This window comes from Thamnophis elegans, chromosome 3, assembly GCF_009769535.1.
Source record: "Thamnophis elegans isolate rThaEle1 chromosome 3, rThaEle1.pri, whole genome shotgun sequence".
Classification (NCBI taxonomy): Eukaryota; Metazoa; Chordata; class Lepidosauria; order Squamata; family Colubridae; genus Thamnophis; species Thamnophis elegans.
In genome coordinates, this window is record NC_045543.1 from 84,691,442 (window position 1) to 84,715,206 (window position 23,765).

General features: G+C 39.4%; 1 protein-coding gene across 1 annotated transcript; it reads right to left on the minus strand.

The window, feature by feature from the left end:
- Positions 1 to 1,693: 1,693 nt before the first annotated feature.
- FBP1 (fructose-bisphosphatase 1) lies at positions 1,694 to 20,350 on the minus strand. The gene is made up of 7 exons (XM_032214316.1): positions 20,030 to 20,350; positions 14,405 to 14,567; positions 11,379 to 11,471; positions 8,833 to 8,973; positions 6,987 to 7,124; positions 6,372 to 6,491; positions 1,694 to 2,027 (listed from the first exon to the last, which is right to left on the minus strand). The coding sequence occupies exons 1-7, from the start codon at positions 20,197 to 20,199 to the stop codon at positions 1,836 to 1,838; spliced, it is 1,017 nt and encodes a 338-aa protein (XP_032070207.1). The 5' UTR covers positions 20,200 to 20,350; the 3' UTR covers positions 1,694 to 1,835.
- Between the last annotated feature and the right edge of the window lie 3,415 nt (positions 20,351 to 23,765).

A 23,765-nucleotide genomic window follows, 5' to 3' on the forward strand; every position in this document is an offset into this window, starting at 1 on the left:
TCCGGAGCCATGGTACAAAAAAGATGCATGGTTTCATCTAGAGCAGGGATGTCCAAACTTGGGAACTTTAAGATTTGTGGACTTCAATTCCCAGAATTCCCCAGCCAGCCATGCTGACTGGGGAATTCTAGGAATTGAAGTCCACAAGTCTTAAAGTTCCCAAGTTTGGACACCCCTATCTAGAGCAACCAGATCTTGGCCGCAAAAATTGATGACTACTAGATGGAAGTACCAAGTGTCTCTCTGCTCAATGCTTAGCCATAAGACATAGGCTAGGCCAGATGCATCATTGGTCCACTGTCCAGAAGAGTATGTTTACCATCCATCTATGATATATCAAGATTTCATCCAAATGCAAGAATTGTAGATTTCCCCTCCAGTTATTGTTACCATGTATGTTGAAATTTGTTCATGCTTAACCCTTCACTCAAAAATGCTGCTGCATGAAATGCTGCTAGCAAGAAGAGGAGATTGCAATGAATGTATTTGCACTAATCAGTATTCATGGTTAAACTTGAAATCTGAGTCCAGCGAATGACTGGACTCACATATCATAGAAGAGCCGTGGTAGCATAGTGATTAGAATGCAGCATTGCAGGCTGACTCTGCTCACTGCCAGAAGTTCGATCCTAACAAGCTGAAGTTTGACTAGCCTTCTATCCTTCCAAGGACCCAGACTGTTGGGGGAATATGCTGTATACTGCTGTAAGTGCTGTAGCAATAGCAATAGCACTTAGACTTATATACTGCTTCACAATGTTTTACAGCCCTCTCTAAGCGATTTACAGAGTCAGCATATTGCCCACAACAATCTGGGTCCTCATTTTACTGACCTTGGAAGGATAGAAGGCCGAGTCAACCTTGAGCCAGTGAGATTCGAACTGCCAAACTGCTGGCAATTGGCAGTCAGCATAATTAGCCTGCAATACTGCATTCTAACCACTGCACCACCACAATTCTATAAAGCACTATGAAGCGGCAGATAAATCTAAGTGCTAAGTAGTATATCTTTCTATTTGGTGAATAGATTTAATTGAATAAATCACAATTAGCATATTTTAGTATATTTACATAAGAGACCAATCCACAATCAAATTTGGTCTCAGATTTGCTGAAAAATTGTCCTTCATAATGTAACATATATTTGATAACTCTCTGTTAGAAGTCGCCCCTCTGTGTGCAATCATCTGGATTTCAGTCAGGCTGATGGTATTAAAGAAGAAAGTAATTCTCTGAGCATCATAATTAATGTTTTACAATGACAGGAGTATGAAATATGAGTGAGCTATTTCCATTACCTAATGTCCAAAGCAGTCTATATAAAACGATGCTTTTTTCCAACTGCATTTAAATGTTAGTAGTTTAAGTTACCAAACCATCTGTAACTTAAGCCGTTGTCCTTTCACCAAATGCCAAAGTTATTTAGCTGCTTGCTGGAACTCTTACCACATGGTAAATACTGTACTGTTCTAAAGAGGTATTTGTCAAACTTATCAAGTTAAAGATGTCTGGACTTTAACTTCCCAAATTCAACATAATGTTGTATATATAATGAACCAGGAGGTATAGAAAATTTACTGAATATCATAATCATATGTTCTCAAAATGATTTACAGTACAGATTTCTGACTGGCCCTGTTGATATTTCATTAATTGGGGATGCATGATTCAAGATTGTAGTTATACAAGGGGATTGAGCAAATAAAATTTTTAATATCATTTGGAAAAATCTCATTGTATTAATTTTTGGGGCATTCCAAAGCTGCAGCACACCACACATGGGCTTGGTCCAGTGGCAAGAAGTTTCTCTTGGGATCTTGGCAGTCTCCTGTTCCTTATTTAGCCGAATGTTTCTTGACCAAGGCTAAGTATTCCTCCACATCCTCTGAAGAGCCCAGCACAATTGGCACACGCTCGTGAATGTTTTCAGGCATAATGTCCAAGATCGCCTCCTTGCCTGTGGTTGCCATCCCTCCAGCTTTTTCGATGATGAAAGCCATGGGGTTGCACTCATACAGCAATCTCAGCTGCAGTTGAAGATATGAAAAATAAGGGCAGAGGTCCATTGTCAGCATTCCGTTTACACAGCAAACAAGCATTTTACAGTTCTATGGGGATATCCTGCTGTTTGTGTACTTATTACACAACTCACCTATCTGTATTTACTAAGAATCAAACTCCACTCTAAATAGTGTATTTTGGACTACAAATTAAAAGTTTGGACTAGATTTTCATATTTGTGCATGTGTATGAGTATACACACATTCTCACACTGTAATTTTTTTAAAGCCATTATAGTTCAGTGATTAATTTAAGTTCAGGGTAGAAATCCAGCAGTTTGGTTAGTCTAATCTACGCTGTCTTCTCTTTTTATGTGATTGGATATCATTCCAATCAGCATGATTAAAATCCTTTCACTGTTTGATGATTGCTGACTGAGTTCACACATGGCAGGAGTCCCAAACGCTGATCAAATTATGGCTTCGTATAATGTGGGATGCTATGTCAACTAACCCATCTGGAAGGCAGCGGGAAAAACTGGTCTACTACATCCAGTAATGAAAGAACTATGTCATTTTAATATGAATATCTCCAACATGTTAACAGTTCAGAAAAAGCTGGTTCAATCCCATTGTGTGCCAGCTTCCTAACTGCAGTTTTTGTGTTTATAGTGTTTCTCAACTTTGGCAATTTTAAGACATGCGGATTTCAACTCCTAGTAAAACAGCATTGGATGGAGTATAGTACACTATCATCTTTGATAGAGTCATTGTCTCACAGCCCACCTCTGCTCATAGTGAGAAGGGAGAGATAGTTTCACAAATGAAGGTGAATATACGAGTCTCAGGATAATGTTGTAGGATCCAATCTGGGTCAGTAGGATCCAATCTAGGTCAGTCACTAGGACCAGGAGTTTTGTCTTCCAAGCTTTCAGACTTGAGGTTGAGGTGAAGATGAGCTGGAGCCCATCTTCAGGGAACTTCACTCTAACTTCTCTAATGCCACACAGATGTTCCCTAAGATGGGCTCCAGCATGAGTCTGAAAGCTCAGAATGCAACACCTCTGATCCCAGATTGACCAACCCAGATTGGATCCTGCAGAGATATTTTCCATGTATCTACTTGAATTGCTTATTTAAAAAGACATAACTAAAAGTGTGTACAAAAGGGGGAACCCCGTGATTTAATGGGGATGAACGTTTTGTTGACACAGGGTGCATGAATGAATAACCATCTCTTATCTATAATCCAAAGCAAACAAAATTTCAGAATTCTCAGAGATTAAAGTTCTCTGTTGAGTAAATATGGACTCGTCCCCAGTTCAACTAGAGTTGGGAAAGAACTGGCTAAGAGATTCTTGATTACGTCTCAATTTCCAAAGACTGATATTATGCTCAAATGGCATTTGAAAGTCTCAATAAGAAGAAATGGGTTCTGTTTTTTTAACAAAATAAAAAAAATGTAGCAACTGTTTAGCAAAGAGGAACATATTTTACTTCCTTAAAAGAATTCCAGCTAACAAAGCAGGGATGCCACAAACACAGTTTAATTATTTTTTATCTTAGTCATGTCGAACTTAGGTGACCTTTCCCTGATACTTTCGAAATCTGTGCCATTTTTTTAATGTGACCGTGTCCAGCATCTTAAAGTTTGATCCATCCCATTCTGTGCCAGCTTTCTAACTGCAGTGTTTGTTTTTATAGAGCAATGTTTCTTAACTTTAAGAGACCACTTTAAGACGTGTGGACTTCAATTCCCAGCAAAGCTCTCTGGGGAATTCTGGAAATTGGGAGTCCACACATCTTAAAGTCACCAAGGTTGAGAAACACTGATGTAGAAGAATTTTCTAAAATGTCAGTCTCCCCAGGAATCCAAATCATTTCCATCTATTCAAGAGTTTTAGAACGACAACTGCGATATGCACCACATGTGCAAATGAGCATGTGTCATGAAAAGAGAAATCAGAATGTGGGAGCGTCACATCTACTACCACTCTCTCTCCTCATATTTTGATATCCTTTCCTGGCATATTCAAGCACCTCCCTTCACTCTTTAGCTGTCTCCAGTCATCTCCCACTTTCTCCCATTTTCTGACCAGGTGAACATGGCAGATGCAAATTCTAGTGTAGGCATGTATGATAACTTCCCACAGCTATCAGTATGAAGCCTTGAACAGAGGTCAGCATACTCAGGACTCCCTGTGTATTTTCCAAGGAAATAAAGGGATTGGGGGAAAAAACCCAATGATCCTTGTGTGGTCAGTTATGCTATTGCTGCCTTTTTTAATTATTATTTCAATACTGCAAAATATCACCAAGATTGCAAGTTTGCAAGTTTAATAACATTTATATGCCGCCAAATCCCATAGGACTCCGGGCGGCTTACAGTACAGAAATAAATCAAAAAAATAAAATACAGGGAAAGAAAAGATAGATTTAAAAACAGCACACCATGCACTCCATTCTAAATGGGGCTGGACCGTATTTTGGGGTCAACAGCCCCAGGCCTGCCGGAACAGCCAGGTTTTAATGGCTTTCCGGAAGGCCGAGAGAGTGGGAAGGGTCCGGATCTCTATGGGTAGATCATTCCACAGGGCCGGGGCAGCTACAGAGAAAGCTCTCCCCCGAGTAGTCGCTAACCGGCATTGCCCGGTCAATGGTACCCGAAGGAGGCCCAGCCTGTGAGATCTTATGGGTCGTTGGGAGGTATGTGGCAGGAGGCAGTCCCGCAGATATCCAGGTCCCAAGCCATGTAGGGCTTTAAAGGTAACGACCAGCACCTTGAAGCGCGTTCGGAGACCGATAGGAAGCCAGTGCAGCTCGCGGAGGATAGGTGTAACATGGGTGTACCTAGGTACACCCGATATTGCTCGCAGATCATTCCCAGTATGTTACAGAGGGTCTTGTACATGCCACATTCAATCTTTTTTTTTTTACAATGTGATATGTCTGCAGCCTAGTATACATCTGCACTCAACTCAGATACTTAAAAAGCCTATTTGTTCTTATATGTGATCTATATATATATTTGGAATGAAAGGCCAAATTAGAAGTATCCTCTCTGGTGTCTTGTTAATGAATTTAAAAAGTCATAGGGTAATGGGAGATAGGAATAAGATCATCTTGAATTATTTAGAAAAAATAATATACGGAAGGATACTAAAATCTAAAGAAAAAAAATCACAGGACATCTTATTCATTACATCAAATATTAACATTAAATTCCTAGAACAGGTAGTTCTCAATCTATCTCAACAGAGCCCAAAATTTCCATTGTTAAGCAAGACATTTGTTAAGTGAATTTTGCCCCATTTTATGCCAAGCATCTGAATTTTGATTGCATGACCATGAGGATGCTGCAATGGTCGTAAGTGTGAAAAATGGTCATAAATATTTTTTTCAGTCCTGTTGAAATGGTCACTAAATGAACTGTTGTAAATGAGGACTACCTATACTAAGAAATTCCTCAGTGGACTACAGCCTTGATTTCCCAAAAATCATATCTAAAAGTATTAAACATTCTGAGCAAAGGAAAGTAAAATTTACCTGGTGATAGAGGAATTAACTGCATACCATACTCCATACAATTCACAGAAAGGGGTTAAATACAGTTTAACACCTTATTTTGCAACCGTAAGTATAAGCATCCTGCGTATGGGCTACCTGCTTAATCATACTTTTATTTTGTCATAGCTCACTTTCTAGGAAGCCCTGCATTTTGGTAAAGAATAAAGTCCATCACCAAAGATGGTGCCAGAGAGCTCCATTTTACACTCTGAAAAAGCCAAGTTTCAAAATGTACCAGGCAAAGCTTAGTGAAAGTGAGAAAACAGATCACTCATATTGGTTCTGGTTCCATAATTATAGAACCAGAACCAGGGGTGGGTTCTGGCAGCCGCTACTGCCAGTTCACTCAGGGACGCATCAGCGCATGTGCGCACACAACGAAAATTGCTCTGTGCATGCGCAGAAGCAAAAAACAAGATGGCGGTGCCTAAAGCACTGCCGGGAGAACAAGTTCAGGGAGTGGCAGGCTTGGGTCGCTGCCAGTTCCAGCAACCCAAGTTGCCAAAATACTACCGGTTTGTTCAAACCGGTCCAAGCCAGTAGGAACCCACCACTGACCAGAACCAATATACACTATATTGCCAAAAGTATTCGCTCACCCATCTACATAATCAGACTCAGTTGTGAACGAATACTTTTGGCAATATAAAGTAGTTTCTTCTATGATTTATCAATGTTCTTGCACAAGGAGGGGCACCTGGGTTTATTTCTTAAAATGGGTTCTGCTCTAAACTATCAGGAAAATACAATGTATTATAATATACAAATAGGTACATATACAAATGTACTAAAATGTAATATTACCTTTCCTTTAGGGCTCTTTGAATTGGCTGGGTATAAAAAGATTCCTCCATACACCAAAGTACGATGCACATCAGCCACCATAGAACCTATATACCTGCTGCCATAGGGAGAGCTCCCGTCCTAGAAAGTAAAATGAAATGGTAGATTAGAATAAGCTTTAGTTTGCAGATAACCCCATTCAATGTGTCTACCACGCATCCAAACACAGCTTCCTTATGCCTCTGCTCCTCTGGATCTAATGCATAGGTTCCCTATTGCAGGAGGATCCTTAAATCTAATACCTAATTACGAAAAACATGGGTGGTGTGAACTGCTGAATTCATTCAATTTGAGTTTTTCAATAGCATCATAAAGATGAATCAATCCGATTTTGAAAATCAATCCAGGTCTGAAAAACAGACTGTTCTTCTTCATCCTGTGAACGCACAATCTGTAAAGTGATTAAGAAGGAATCATTTTATTTGACAGTTCAAATCGTATCTGGAAAAGAAGTTGATTTGATTTGGAGATTAGATCAAGGTGCCTTTGAAATGGTTATTTGAATTGCAGAACCTAAATATATCCACTTAAAAGATTGCCTGTATAAGTTTGACTCTTACAAATATGAAAACCTACTTGGGGAAATTTCTTCTTCTCAAGATATTCCTTGACTGCAGGATCAAAGTATGCTGCATATCCCTCATTTAGACTGTAGATATTTCCCTTTTTCTTTATTTTTACATCCTTATTGACCAAAATGAATTCACCAATTGCCTAGCAAATAAAACAGAAAGCATGTAATATTTCATCTTGAATTGAATATATAATTTTTAAAAATTATTTTGTAAAGTATTACAAGGTAAAGTATTGCTGGATAACTTATTTCAAGCGCCTATGTATTAGAACCAGTCAAAAGCTATATCTTTCCAATTTTTTCAGAAATTTACTTTAATAAAACTATATATACATATCTAAAAACAAACTACTAATTTTGCACACACACACGCACATGCACACACACATGCGCACGCACACGCGTGCACACACACACGTAATTATTGGTAACTAGAATAATTCTACAAAATACTTTTCTGCATCATACAATAATAAATCATAAAAAGTTTGAAAATTGTTCATTCCCAAGTGATGGCTATAATTTCATGATTATTTATGAAAAAAAAAATATATACATTAGAAGTCAAAAGAAATAAAATGAAAATGCAGGTTAGGTTCAGCTACTAGAATGATCCACAATGGATTATGAAAAATTCTAGAAATGTAAAGTATCTAACTCCAGTGTCTTAAATATGAACCAGTGAGATCAAATTCAACACAGCCATCCATTTTTACATTCTTTTACATTCTAGAAAACAATTCTAATGTAAATTGCATGACATGAACTAGGCAGGGACATGCAAAAAAGATCCTTTATGAAAATCCTCTAGGATGTACACGGTGTCTCACAAACACACACACACACACAAGCATGCCACTTACTCTTTAAGACATCAAGGTGTATCTGAAAGCGTACAAGAATATGTGTTAACATACTTTTGAGATAATAAAAGGCAGGCCTATTTGGAAGGAGCTTCACCCTATATATGAATGGTTGAAATGCTAGGATTGTTTAAAAAAAAAACCCATGCACTCTGCTCATGGACACAGAGGGAATATATACCTATCTTTTAGAAGGTTAGTGAATTTCTGTAACTCTTGTAACCATTTTTTTTAAAAACTACACTATCATTTCATTGTTAACAGCATTTACTTTACTTTCTTTCATGTACTTTGCCTTCTAACTCTAAATCAGTTCCAATGCTGTGTTAAGGCACTGTCTGGCCAGTTCAACTTCCCTGCCACTCTTACTTCTGCCCTGGTTTTCATTCACAATTGTCACTTTTGTTTGATAAACAGCCTAACATGTTTCTGTTGATCTTCATCATTTAATTTTAAAATGCTGCCTGTGCACATTTCAAAGCTCCCACTGCTTTCCTGCTTCCTTTCCTAAATGTTAAATTCTACATTACATTTAACAAGACATGTGCAATTTCATTTGCTCTTTTCTTATTTCAGAGCAGCAATGAAGATATGGTCCAAATTGGGATGCTAGTATTGATTAGGATGATAGCAGCATGGATATAATCCTCGCTATGATCCAAACCTAGATGAAGGTTTCCCCCATGTCAAATGCAGACATAAAGCCCCTTGAAATAGTAAAAAGGAACTGGGATCCCTGCATGCCAGATATGAAAAATATCATCTGAAGAACCAAAAAGAACCCTCAAAACTATTTTGTTGGAAATAGTTTTCCAGTAAAAAGCAATGGCTACATGTTTCAGGCATAATATGCAAACTCCAGTGTAGTATTTATCTTATTGATGGTTGTTTCATTTCTCAAATTAAAAACTGAGGCTGAAAAGGCAGAATTGCAAGACTGCAAGCAAACAATAATCGATCTTAGGATTCCCAGGGTGCCCCTTACCGGATCAAGCATAAAGCAATTGACACCAGATTCCAGGGCCAAGACAAGCATGGTAGCACTTCCATAGAGGGCATAACCAGCTGCTACTAGATTACGACCAGGCTGCAGAGCATCCTTTTCACAAGGAGCACCAGGAGAAACCTTGAATAACAAGTAAAAGAAGTTTAGTACCTGGAAATTTCAACAATTTTATGCAACTGATCAGAAGTGTTTCATTGCTAAACGGTGATTCTTTCAGTTCACTGGTAGCAGGACAGCAAATAATCTGAAATATGATGTGATATTAATAAAAACTACAACTTTGCCAACAAATATCTTGATCACTGATAAATATGATTCCTTCAGTTTTAGCACCATTATCAGATGGTTCCCAATATTAAAAAAAATAGCTTCAAACTCTGACTTAATCCTTATGCTGTTGATACTTCCTTCTGGCCATAATACTACAGTATGTAAAAAGGTAGAGTCCTTGCAGATTTGACTCCAGTAGTCATTGCCAATTATAGGGGGCAGTGCTCATCTCTGTTTCAAGTCCATTGAACCAGCACTGTCTGAAGACATTTCCATAGTCATATGGCTAGCATCAAATCACAAAGTACTGTTACCTTCCCACTGAAGTGGTACCTATTTATCTACTCACATTTGCATGTTTTCGAACAGCTAGGTTGGCAGAACGGGAGCTTATCCGTTGCATGATTCTCAGATCTTGAGTCTGGGCTACCAGCTTCCCATCCAACAAGCCCAGTGTCTTACATCATTGAGCCACTGTACCACCCCTCATAATACTATGGTTTCTTCCTTATAACTTCCAGATGTTACTGAATCACATCTTCCAGCATTTTAATGGCCACATTGTTGGAGCTGCTAGAAATTACAGTTTAAGGATATCTGACAATTATTATTCCTAAATAAAAATAATAGTTTTGAGATCCAAGGATATCAAATAATTACTTTCTTCTTTACACCCAAAGCTGGATGGAATCAATTTTTCCAATAACATCATACTCCGCTCACTCACTATAGAGTGTGTACAATTCTTCAGTGTGAGAATTAGTGTTCTCCCTATCTTAATTCCACCCCACCCCACAATCTCTTAATTCCTGTATTTGGACAAAGAAATTTTGCTATTTATTTTAAATACAAGGTAAAAGAGAATATAAAAGAAGAAGAAAATAAACATTCCATCCCCATATGGGAAAAATCCCCAATAAGTCTTCCCACCTTGCACTCCACAAGTAGATAGAAGGAAAAAAGTAGCTAGCTATTAGCTGTGTTTTCAACCCAAAGTTCTTATTATGAACCCGTTTTTTCTACTTTCAATATTTTTAATCCTTGTGTATAATCTGCAAGTTAATGAATAATTAAAACAAATAGCAGAGTGTTGCATCTAAAGACTATCAATGTACACTATATATTTAAATACATGCTCATCTAGAATTTCAAGTTCCTTCAATCAGGCCACTTGCCTATCAAATGGTATGCACTCTTAACATACTTATTGTTTCACTATGCAAATCAGATGCCTACAGGAATTAACCAAACCTACAGGTCTAGCTACTTGGAAGTTTACACTGTGACTTTGCTCCCAACGTGCAAGATCACTTCCCCCATCTGAAAAGGCTGCCTATACCATTATATCCTACAGGCCTGACTCATGAAAACAAATAGCTGCAAATCACAATGACTAAAGAAAAACTGTATCCGCTCAAACACAGGTGGAGTTTATTTACTACACAGCAGCATAATTGACATAGTTCGATTTTCAATTAACATATTTTGTAACACAAGCACTGTGGTTTACACATCATGGCAAAACAACCCAGCTATGGTCTTCCTATCAGATACGGATTTTTTTAAATATAGTAGCAATGGCGAAACCTGTTTTCACTTGAAATGGTGAAGTGCTAGAATCAGTAAACACAGGCTCTTAACTTTGGATTGGAGGTGAAAAGTTATTACACATTCTTCTGGAATATCCAGCTACACAGGACTCCCCCTCACTGTTTCTAAACATCTTTGGATTCATGTTGTTGCTGTTTCCCAGGGTTGGCCCTAATTCATGTTCATTGCATTGATGACGCTATCTAACCTTCTCATCCTCTACTGTCCCCTTCTTCTTTTGCCTTCAATCTTTCCTAACATAAGGGTCTTTTCCAATGAATCCTCTCTCCTTATTAGATGGCCAAAGTCTTTGAGCTTTAGCTCTCTGGATTTCTGAGTCTCTTTGAGAGTGGGCGGCATACAAACTAAACAAACAAACAAACAAACAAACAAATAAATATTGAGCTAAGTGATAATATGGTTTGTTTGGTTTTGACTAAATACAATGGGTGAATCCAATCAACTGTTGTTTAATTAATAAAACGTGGTTAAACAAAGTGTAAACTCTGTCATAATATTTATGGCCCCAGTTAAAACTTACCATTGTTACTTGTGGATTTGAGAAGCTTTAACAGGAACATAATCAGAAATGTGGTCACAAAATAGACTAATATAAATGTGTCTTCCTTCTCTTTGATATTTAGCAACTATTCAATATATCCTACCTTTTTATAGATAGCAAAAATAGTTCCAATAGAAACAAGGCAATCAATATTAGAAGAGCCATCAAGTGGATCAATGCAGACGACATATTTACCCTGTAAGAAAAGAATATTCATATAACTTTTCAAAGAACAAAAATGCATTCTTAGTTTATTGTTAAATATTTTGATAAAATAGTACCTTTGGGAAGAAAGTAGGCAACTTTTCCCATTTTCCTATCTAAAATGAAAGGTTTGAACTATTAATTGATCTCAGGTTGATGGACTCCAAACTATAAATGAGGAAGAAACATCATAATCCTGAAATGATCAGGCCATACATTTCTTAAAAGGGAAATTGTTGTTTGATTTGGGTTTGTGTTTAATTAAATGTATTGGATTTGCTATAGCAAGCCACCTCAGAAGATTCTGAATAAGCTTAACAAGATCTTCAAAAAGAAGCTTATTTCAGCCACAAAATTTGAAGAATGTTCTGTAAGATGTCATATCACAATCTACAGGGCGGGGCATAACCTTTTCCTAGGGGGTCACAGCAACACTTGTAATAACAACACAAATAATTCATACACCATTCGAAAGCCCATCAAAAACTGAGTTTATTGACACGATTTAATAGTCAGTATGACCACCATTAGCCCTTCGAACAGCATTCAAACGAGGTGGATAAGAACACAACAAATCTTCAAACAGTTCCGTTCGATTTTCCAGATTTTTCAACACAGTTTCCAAATTCATTCTCAAAGTTTCAACCGAATATCGATTTTGACCTTGCTCCTGAATCATCAGAGCTTCCACTTCATCCTTAATTATGGCCCCAATGTTCTCTGCCGGATTGAGATCTGGCGAATTTCCCGGCCAGACGTCATTGCCCCAAAATTCGACATTGTTTTCCTTTAACAATTGCTGAGTCGCATTTGCACGCATGCAAGGAGCTTTGTCATGAAGAAAGACAGCCTCACCAACCACCAAGACATTGTCTGGATCACTGAGAAATGGAATGACATTCTCCAATAAAATTTTCTCACGGAAATAACTGCCATCCCAGGATTCCCCTTTATCCTTCAAAACCCAATGCAGTTTCTTGGCTGTGAAAATGACGAAAATCCCGATGCAAGTCGGATTGCGAACGATTTGTCGATATCGTTCATGTTTGGCGATGTCGTCGACGTCTTTAGCCCAAATTCGATCGTTCTGGAAATTCGGTTTTCGAATGGCATAAACGAAGAATTCGTCAGATGGCGCCAAATGAAGAAAATCTTCCTCGGTCCATTCAGACAACCAATCGCACAACCAAAGCCGATCTTGAACGTGTGTTTTGAGTTTTCAATGGTTTGCAAATGACGTGGAATGGCTTCAAACCTTCTCGTTCTCGATATCGGCCGATTGTCCTTTGATCAACTCGTTTTCCACGAATTTGAAGGATTTCTTGGGCCACTTTTCGGTTTCCTTTTCGTTGTTTGCGACTGCCAGTTGCAATGATGGCTTTGCTTTCTTGGGACAGTTGCAGAGGACGCCCTTCTCCAAATTTTGTGAAACATTCTTGGGCTGTTTTGTTCCAATTATCAGTAACCCAATCCGGATGACGTTTCAATTTGTTTGCAATCCATTTTCGATTGATAAACGTCGCTCCAGCATCGCGAGCCTCTCGAAAGGCAATGCATTTTATTCTGTCAATGATCCTTTGTTCTTCCGAATCGAATTTTCCAGCCATTCTTAAAGCAAATTTAACATTTAATAGCTCATTCAATTCAGTTTTTTATGGGCTTTAAAATGAGGTGTCGCGGAAGTTGTAAACTGCTGTCGATCTTGCTGTGACCCCCTAGGAAAAGGTTATGCCCCGCCCTGTACATCTCAGGTCTTGCATTACCTCCAATGCTGCAGACAAAACTAGCTGATGAATGTTTTAGACATGCAGGATTAGGAAGAACAATTAAAAATACAGCTCTCCAATCAAGTAGAAGTCACAATCCAGAAAAAACTACTAGACCAACATTTAGAAAAAGATCAGACTGAGAAAGCCTTGTATAAAACTGTCTTAAAAAGGGTTCAAAAAAGGCAGGATGGAGATTGTATGGAGGGACTCTTTTCCCAATGCATCATTGTGGCAAGATCATGAGGTGTTTTTTTTATTATTATTTTTCAGTGAACCTTCCTCTCTCGGTTAAATTCAGATGACTGTCCTTTGCTTGCCACCTGAGACAGTTGAATGGCAAAGCAGCATAGGGAAAAATATCTAACTTAGTTTAACTGAGCTCTGTTGCTCTAAATCTGTGAAGGTACTGAATGTACAGCAGTGCATGCACAGCAGTGCATAAGCACTGGGAGTTGAAAGGGATTTTTAATATAACCCCCATAATACATCAATTCTTCCAAACAAATCTTTTGTAAAATTCACTTCCAGACTTGATACAATTAAAAGGTTCAAGTAAAGGTCCACCTGTGATTTTAGGAGCTTCCAGTGTCTCAAACCTCATGCTCTCAACCCTGCAGAAAAGTAGCAAATTTCAATGACATTTTTTTTTTCTAATCCTGAAACACACACATCAAAAAAAAAAAACAACCCCAAATTGATAAAAATGTTGATTGCCATAATGAGACCCGTAATGGCTGAAAATAATAACAGGAAAAAAAGTGCAACTACGGCTTCCCATGTCTGGATTAAAATAAAACCTTGAGACATTTTCAAGTGATTGATCATACAGGATGCTGCTCTTTGATCAATTATTTTTACCCTTGGATTAGCATTATGAAGGAACCATAAGGCTGCTCTGTAAAATTTAACCTAGTGTCCTCCAGATACTGACCATTAGGTTTGAGTATTAGACTATTTGTAGTCAATATGTGACTTAAGCTTAGTGAAGGGCTGGTTTAGGCAATGGCCTATTGACTCTAATTTTTTTGTCTTCAGAGGGTTGTTCTTTGGCCTTTGAAGTCAGCAGGTTGGGTTAAACTTTATCCATTTAAAAAACTAGTTGTTGCTCAATGCTGCCTTGAAAGCAAGCACTGGGGAATTTATGAGAGATACTGACCTGTCTGTCTTCTTCCACTATAACTGCTTCTTTGTTTTCTTCTGACACAATGACACAAGCGGAGAACGATGATTTGAGCATGTTGATCACCATGTCATTGGAAAGAACGTCTAACTTCTTGACTTGGTCCCCTGTCACATTGGTAGAACCAGCAATTCCATAACTGAAAGACAGAAAAAAAGATCATCAGAAAATGTGTGTGTGTGTGTGTGTGTGTGTGTGTGTGTGTGTGAAATGAAACCCTCAGGCAGTTTAGAATTAATTATGATTCTAATATCTTACATAGATCTTCACAAACTTTAGTCCCTCTTCCCCTTCCCCTGAATTAGGGTTACGTTCGACATGGGCAGGTAATACATATATACATATGACATTCATCCTAGTTTATCTTGAACAGAAATTGCATAATAAATGCCTTCTAGATATATCAAGGCAACTGATAGCTTATGATACCCCCCAAAAAATAATAATGCCCAGCATTGCACAGGTGAGCATTCTAAAAGTTGTGATCATCTGGTGCCACATTATCTACAACTTTCCCTAACCACCAATATTGCTTATTTACATCTTTTATATCAGAAACTGGTGAAAATTGCAAGAGCCATAAGCCACATGTTTCACTATAATTAGCTGGGAATAGCTATAAAATGTAAAATCGATTCCTTTTTTGCCCATAAAAGAATCCCATGGTGTAACTGAGAATTCAGGCAATTAATTGTATCCCTCAAAATGTGGAGGGCACAAGGGCAGTAAAGGCTAAGATGGACATATATTTGGTAGTCTCCAGCCCAACATCGTTGAACAAGTAGTTTTGGCTGTCATTCACCTTTTTTTTTAAAGTGTACCCAAGTTTTGCTTTCTGATGAAAATCAATGGGACAGAGTAATTATTATTAGCTGCCAAATAATTGAAGTCTTTCAAACATTGGCTGAATCTGTTGGTTGGTTGTTTGGTTCTTTCAGAACATCATAGTACTACATTTAATGGGAAACCTAGCTGTATGGCTGCAGCAAGCACAATGATGCTGTATGATACAGGTAGTCCTCGATTTATGACCACAATTGAGCCCAAATTTTCAACTGATAAACTGTTGAATGAACTTTGCTCATTTTACAACATTTCTTGCCAGAGTAAAGTGAATCGTTGCAGTTGTTAAGGTAGTATGCGGCTGCTAAGTGAATCTGGCTTCCCCATTGATTTTATTTGTCAGAAGGTCGCAAAAGGTGATCACAAGACCCTGGGACATTGCAATTGTCATAAACATATGCCAGTTGCCAAGTGTATGAATTTTGATTACCTAACCATGAGGATGTTGCAATGGTTGTGTGAAAAACAGTCATAAACAGGGGTAGGTTCCTGCCAGTTCTAACCTCTTCTATAGAAGAGGTTCCACAAATCTACAGTGCCATTTAGAACCGGTTCCAGCTCCCTCCTTCCGCCTGTCTGCACATCATCAAGATGAAGAGCGAGAAGAGGAATTCTGGGAGTTGAAGTCCACAAGTCTTAAAGCTGTCAAGTTTGAACACCCCTGGGTTTTTTTCCCTAAAGAGTTAGGGGTGCAAGGGTTTTGTAACTTGACAGCTTTAAGACTTGCTTGCTTCAAATGCCAGAGTTTCTGAGCCAACATTTTGGTTGCTAAGCAAGAGCGTTGTTAAGTGAGTTTCACCACAATTTACAAGTTGGCCACGCCCTCCTGGTCACATGACTACCAAGCCGCTCCCACTTTGTCACATGGCCAGCAAGCCACTCCCACCTGGTCACATGCCCGGCCAGCCACTCCCACAAAGCAGGCCACACCTACAGAAGAGGTTCTAAAAAAATATAAAAACCCACCACTGGTCATATATCACTTTTTTCAGTGCCATTACAACAATGAACATTCACTAAATGAATGGTTGTAAGTTGAGAACTACTTATATACCTGCAACTCTTGCTCCAAAGCAGCATTGCTGTACAAATGAGCTAACAAGTCCTTGTTAGTTTTTCTTTTATAGAAAATTCTGCCTTAGCTTGATATGTGAATTCAGCTGCTTTTTATAAACACTTGAGTTATCGAACCTAAGATTTAGAATATTTAAAATTCACACAGGAATTCATAACCAAATAAGATCATGCTGTCCACTGTCCAGATACACATGCAGATATGGGAGTGTTCTCCAAGAGTTCAGAGTAACAAAATCTAACAAGATGTTATCTGAATCAGATATTAACTTTACCCAAATTCAAGAGGATCTCCCAATAGCCAATTATTCTCTGATGGCTCAACTTTGCTTATTTGCCGATTGCACTAAAAGAAGAGCAAACATAAGCAAAGTCCATTAAGAAATACAAGGTATGTCGACATAGATGCGTACACCAAGCAGGCAACATCTGTCTTTTCAGTTTGCCACTTCCTGTGGGAAGAGGCCTTAAATGGCTGCACTTTCATCATAACTTGCTCCCAAGGCAATGAATACAATTGCAGGGCATTTACACACACTTCAAAGTTACTGTTCTTGAGCTACCTTTTGCCCCCAAAGAAAGTTGGGTGGTTGGGATTCTACCTTCCACCTTCTACTGATCAAAATCTTCCGAGTGATTTTTTTTCTAATGTTCTGGTGTAATATTACACAATTTCTATCAAACTGAACTTATTTTTGTAATTACCAAATGATGTTAGACTAAAAGGAGGGAAGAACAAGACCAAAACTGCAATTGTACATCTATTTACCTGGTAAGCAACCCTAATTTAAATGAATAGGACTTACTGCGGTGAAGTACCTGAATAAATGATACCAGTTAAATATATAAGAAACTGATTTTCTAATGTCATATATATCTAACATTGAATACAGATTCATTAACAGGAAGTCACTTTTAACAGTTTGATTTTTGTACCCAAAAGGCTTAGGCACAGTTATAAAATAAGTAGGGAATCCTTTTTTCTTCCAGTCTCTTCAATGAAAATGCAGACTGAGTAGTTAGGTGAGAAAGGGCTGCCTGTAGTTGGCTGAGATCTTGTACTACAATGCTTGTCATTCCCAGCACATCTTCAAATTATAGGACGGGCAAAATAGATTAGCTGATATTCCAGGAAACTTAATAAGTATAAAAATTAGATTGATGAATTACAGAGTTTTGGCAAAATAAAAGAAGAAAGGTTGGAGTCCAATGCTAAAAAGTAAACTACAGCAAATCAGAGGACAACATAGACATCAGAAAGGCCCAGCTGAAGAATGGGTTCCAAACTCTGAAGAGTCATTCGGAAAAGTTGCACTAGTTTTCATTTTGATGGATCCTGGTTAGCTACAGAATACAGGAGTGGAACTTCAAGAAGGGAAGTTCCGACATTGGACTCTAGAATAGATTCTAGAGCCATGATGGCGAACCTATGGCACATGTGCCAGACATGGCACGCAGAGCCCTCTCTGTGGGTACACGTGCCATCGCCAGCTGCTCTTCTGGTTTCCAGTCTGAAAATGCCCCAAAACCGGCCTGAAAATGGCTTGAAAAACAGCCTGAAAATGGCTCAAAAATGCCCCCAAAACAGGCATGTGTGCACCGGTCAGCTGATCTTCAGGTTTTTAATGCTCCGGCACACGCGACATGCGCACATGTGCATGATGGCAACCCAAACACCAGCTGGCGGGCAGGCACAGGTATGCACACCAGCCAGCTGGTCTTTGGGTTTTGGATGCTCCAGCATGCGCGCACACACACACCCATGCATGGCATGCACGCATGTTCCAGTTTGGGCACTTGGTGCCAAAAAGGTTTGCCATCACTATTCTAGAGTCATATTTTGGGGTACCATACCTATATTCTCCATCCCTTGGTCAACCAAAACTTGATGGCAAATGAGAGGGGACAAGTAATAATATGCAGACACTCCTCCCTGAAAAGCATGCAGGAAGACAGGGGCATCCTAGGAAGGAAAACAAGCTGAACACTTGTTCTCTCTTGGCAGTGGATATGGAGGACAAGATTAGGAGGATATAGCTGAATGTTGTGGCCATGAAATCCATCAAGTTTAATCCAGAGACAGAAGCAGGTTGAGCAATTAAAGACAAGATTCACTCTGAAACCGTGAAAGAAGATAGCTGCTCCCTGAAAAATGCATATATCGTACTAACTAAGGCATAGTTATTTAATAATTTGTTGAATAAATCATGACTGCCTACTTACATATGTAACAGCAAGCTCCAATTTACAAATCATAGCTGCTGAATTCGCACATCAAGCTGAGCAGAATCTAATCATCCACAGTATTGCATGCCACAAAGTGTGTAGGAAGGACCAGGCCAATGATGTGCTTGCATATTCCATTTCTCAAAAGCTGTCTCCTTTTGGGCCCTCTGCAAGAGAACTTTCTAGTTTAGTTACTTTTCCCCTTCAGGGTGGCTTCCTATGGAAGAGTAATGGGGCTTGATGGGGCTAATTCTTGGTTGTCCAAGAGAAGAATGTAGGTGGACCTTGAAAGGGACCACCAACACAACTTTCCCACTACTAACCAGAGCATACAAAACATTTGCTAGACCAATTCTCGAATGCAGCTCATCTGTCTGGAACCCACACTGCATATCGGACATTAATACGATTGAGTGAGTCCATAGATATTTCACAAGCAGAGTCCTCCATTCCACTACTTGCAACAGAATACCTTATGCCACCTGACTTGAAATTTTGGGCTTAGACAACTTAGAACTATGCCACCTTCGGTCTGACCTAAACATAGTACATAAAATTATCTACTGCAATGTTCTACCTGTCAATTACTACTTCAGTTTCAACCACAACAACACATGAGCACACAATAGATGCAAACTTAAGGTAAAGTATCACTCCAGATTTGATTGCAGAAAATACGACTTCAGCAACAGAGTGGTGAATGCCTGGAATGTGTTACCTGACTCTGTGGCTTCTTCCCCAAACCCCCAGAACTTTAACCTTAGACTGTCTATTGTTGATCTCACCCCATTCCTAAGAAATCTGTAAGGGGCGTACATAAGTGCACCAACATGCCTACTGTCCCTGTCCTAACAACCCCATTTATTCGTATCCATTTCATGTATTCTTGTATGTAACTATATTATCTTATACATGTTTGACAAAACAAATAAATAAAATAAATAAAATAAAAATAAGAAGAGAAAGACCAGAAAGGATGGGACACACAGAGCAAAGGAAAGTGAACACGAGGCAATTCCAGCAGCTCTTTTGGGGGCTCCTCGCACTCCATCTCAAGAGTGTGCAAAATGAAATTGAGCAACAGAGAAAGAAAAGGGAACAACTCGGGTGCCCTGCCATTTTTCCAGGCAGAGAAATAAAGTAGATCATCTTCCTTCTGAGTAATCTAGCAGACTCCAGGCTCCTTCTGACACCTGGCAGAGTCAGCTAGTCAAAACACCTGTCCTGTCCTGAATGGGGAGAAGACGATCCCTGCTGCATTTCATGAGACACCTACAACCACCACGGGACCTTTTCGAAGCTCCCCATTTTCGAGTCTCTCCAGCAATGCTGAAGGACCACCCTGTCACCCTCATTTAAGCAGCACCCTAGTCTCAAGAGAAACCCCGGAGAAGATGCGGGGGGGGAGGGTTTCCATCGCTGTTGGGTTTGCCAGCCAGAGACCTCGGGCAAACTTACAGGTTGGCAATGCCCGCCTTGCGCACGGCGGTGGAGATGGCTTTGACGGCCGTGCAGAGCGAGTTGAGTAGTTGGGTGAGCTCTCCGGTGCCCCGCGCTTTCCTGCCTCCCTCCATCACGAACCGGGTCACAGTGGTCACATTGGTGTCGAAGGTGGACCGGTCTGTCATGATGGCAAACGGCTGTGGTGTTGGAGCTTGGACGGGGGAGGAGGAGGAGGAAGAAGAAGAGGAGGAAGCGGTGGCCGAGCCGAATCCTTTTGAGAGGGGACGGGCGCGATTGGCAACGGCGGAGGCCGTGCCGTCGCTTCCCAGGTCCACCTCCTTTACTACGCCCGCCCAACTCCGCAAAGGGGGAGAAGGAGAGGAGGGCCGTCTCCTCCCCCCAGCCGCCCAATCCTGAGGAGGGGGTGGGGAAGCCCCATTCCGAGTTGGGAGAGCAACGGGGTTTCGTGGCTTTCGCGGAATAATCCCTGGGTTGATTTTGATCTTCGGGACTAGGACTAGGAAAGACGCGGGGAAACCGGCCAAGCGAAACAGGACCGATAAGAAAGTGAGGGAAGGGAAGAGCCAGGGGGCGCGCCACCGATTACGAAGTTTGAATTTAAGACACGGCTGTTGCGCTAAAGCCAACCACACACATCGCTTTATGGCGTAATATCGCGTGCGAATCAGCCCCTCGCCTCCTTTCTGCCCTTTAGAGAAGAGGTATCCAACCTTGGCAACTTTAAGACTGTGGACTTCATCTCCCAGAATTCCCCAACCAGCCATGTTGATTCATTTGCTGGCTGGGGAAATTCTAGGAGTTGAAGTCCACAAAAGTCTTTAAAAGTTACTAAGGTTGGACAGCCCTGCCTTGCAGGTTTCCGAATACAATAGCAATTTAGATCTAACTTGATCGGGGACTCGTTGCTTTAAAAAAAATCTTAAGAAAAGATATTAACCAATGAGAAATAGGCAATGTGAAGAAACTCCGCCTTGAATATATTCTTCAGACATAAATATCCGTTCCCCTTTCTGTTTGTATAGTAGTGTGCATCTTTGTATCTACTACCCCAAGTGGGGAAAACTGCATACAACATACTTGCTTCTTCAATGAACCTATTTTTCTGAGTTCACAAACTACATTAAATTCAAAAAGAGCCGCGAACAGTAACCAAGATTAGTATTACAAAGTTTGACATGTTGTGCAGCCTCCTGGATCAGATTAAAGCCAATCACCTCCTCTGTGTAGCTACTGTATCAGACCTGAGCTACAAAAGTCAGACAAGAACAAGAAAAAGATACAGAATATTGATACTGCTACCTAGTGCCCTTTTTTGTTTTAGTTTTACAGTTGTGATCTTATGGTTTTATTTTTATGGCAGTACTTTACTGTATTACTTAACTGGGATACCTGCATCAATCAAAATTTGGCAGTAAATATGAAAAAAACAGTTCATTTAAAAAACCTAATATCTATGTAGAGATCATAATAATGTATAGCATTTTTTAAAAGGATGCTCGATAGGCCAAGGAAATGGAACTCAGTAAGCCTATTCTTTTAAAAGATTGGACCAGCAGTGTGAAGGAGATGAAGCAGTGGGCTCTGAGTAGCAATGACACCAAGTAATACATAATGGGCATTATCAGGCTCTTGTGTATCTGGAGAACATGGCCATTGCAGGATTGTCCCATAAGTGGCCACATGAAAGGCCCTATTTGATGTTGCTCTGGAAGAGAAAACTTTGGGTGATGCTCAATGTATTATCCTCCCAGTTACATGGCTGCATCTCTCACTGAGCTGCTTGGTCTCATTGCAGAAGTGGTTATAGACAGGGTGAAATCAACTTACCTTTGCTATCGGTTCGTAAATGTGAGCATGCACGTATGTGCAGAGCATCAAAAATGGTGCCTCCCACTACCACCACTACCAATTTGCCCAAACTGGGTAGAACCAGCTGAATTGCACCACTGGTTATAGATTATCCCAGGGTCTTCCAGTACTTGGAAATGTTAACTTATTCTCTCTTAGCAGCATCAAGTTTCTGAGTGTGCAGCTAATGAGTAGACTAGATTGGTTACTTAACAGCGAGACACTGGTGAAATGGGCACAGCAGTGCTTCTATTTTCTGTGTTGCATGAGAAAATAACATCTTCCTCCCCTTTTCCTTATCACTTTCTATAGATGGCCGATCAAGAGCATCCTGTCATATTGCATGACAGCCTGGTTTGGAAGAATTACTGCTTCAGACAGGAACACGGTGCAGAGAGTGGTGAGGATGGCAGAAAAGATCATTGCGAGTTCTCTTCCTTCTATACAGGACATAGCATATAAGCGATGCTTGAACACAGTTCGCAGGATTGTCTGGGATGCTACACATCCTCTTCATGACCCGTTTTCCTTGTTACCTTCTGGGAGGAGGCTTCGTGGTACCTGAAGCAAAACATCTAGATTCAGCTACAGTTTTGTTCCATAAAGTATCAACCTTGTGAACTCTCAAGTTTCCTCTTTCTGCTATGTATTCAAAATGGGCAGTGATTAATATTTATATGTATGGGTGTATGTATGTATGTATGTATAGTATGTGTGTGTGTGTGTGTGTGTGTGTCATGTCAATAGGTGTGGTGGTGTGTATGTATATGGGTAGTATATACTTTCTTTGAGAGCAGACAACAGAATTTCATTTTTGACCATAATGGTTTATCTTTAGCTCAGAGCAGATGAAACATGATCTGACATTTCTATCAGTCCTTTATCATGAAAAGATCAATTCCTCATGAAGATTGTTTCCCAACATCAAGGTCTTTTCCAATGAGTCCTCTCTTCTCATTAGGTGGTCAATATATTTGAGCTTCAGCTTCAGTAATCTGTCCTTCCAAAGAACAGTCAAGGCCAATTTCCTTTTTAGTCATTTACAAAATGCTTTCAACAGTATTGAAAGCATTATAGAAAATGGCAACCATATTTATGTTCATGTAAGCTTGGCTTTTTTCTTGAAATAAATCTTGGTCAATAATTCAAAATGTGTTAATTCATTACATACATTTGTACTGAACTAGTAGTTTTGTGCTGGTCAAAAATGAGTGATTTGAAATAAGGTTTCTGGAATAAATCCAGCTGAGATAATAGTTTAATATATTCAAGATCTTAAAACTAAAGCAGAGTGGAATAAAGACATTAGAAATAATTGTAAAACATCCTGGACCCTTAGCATTTTCACCTCAGACTAAAACTGAATTGCTTCCTCCCTCCCTTCCGTCCTTCCTATAATTTAGGAATGCTTGATCTCTCCAATTTGTTTACAAATGTCATGAAATATCTCTCTCTGCAGTTCAGCCACATGATCGTCTCTTTAACTCTAAACAGCAGTCTTAAATACAATTTCAGTACTGAAAAGTCAGAGTGAATTAGAACTTTTCGATAAGTGTGATACTTCTTCAATGTATCCCAGTTCTATGGGTTATACGCAATCTAAGGAAATTAACTGATTTCTCAACAAATGTGGGGGTATACACTTAATACTTGTTTTCTTGAACTTTGTTGTTATCACTTTTGTATAAATTATAAATTCCAAATAAAGATTAGCAATGCAATATTTTGCAATTCACAGATGGGCAGGAAAGGAATGGGAAAAAGCAAATAATGTTGTAGCCATTGCTCCCTTTAATTTATCATTTATTTACTAATAAAATAAGCAAAGTTTCCATCATTGCAATATGCTATGCTGTAAATATATGTGCAAGGAAAATCTTTG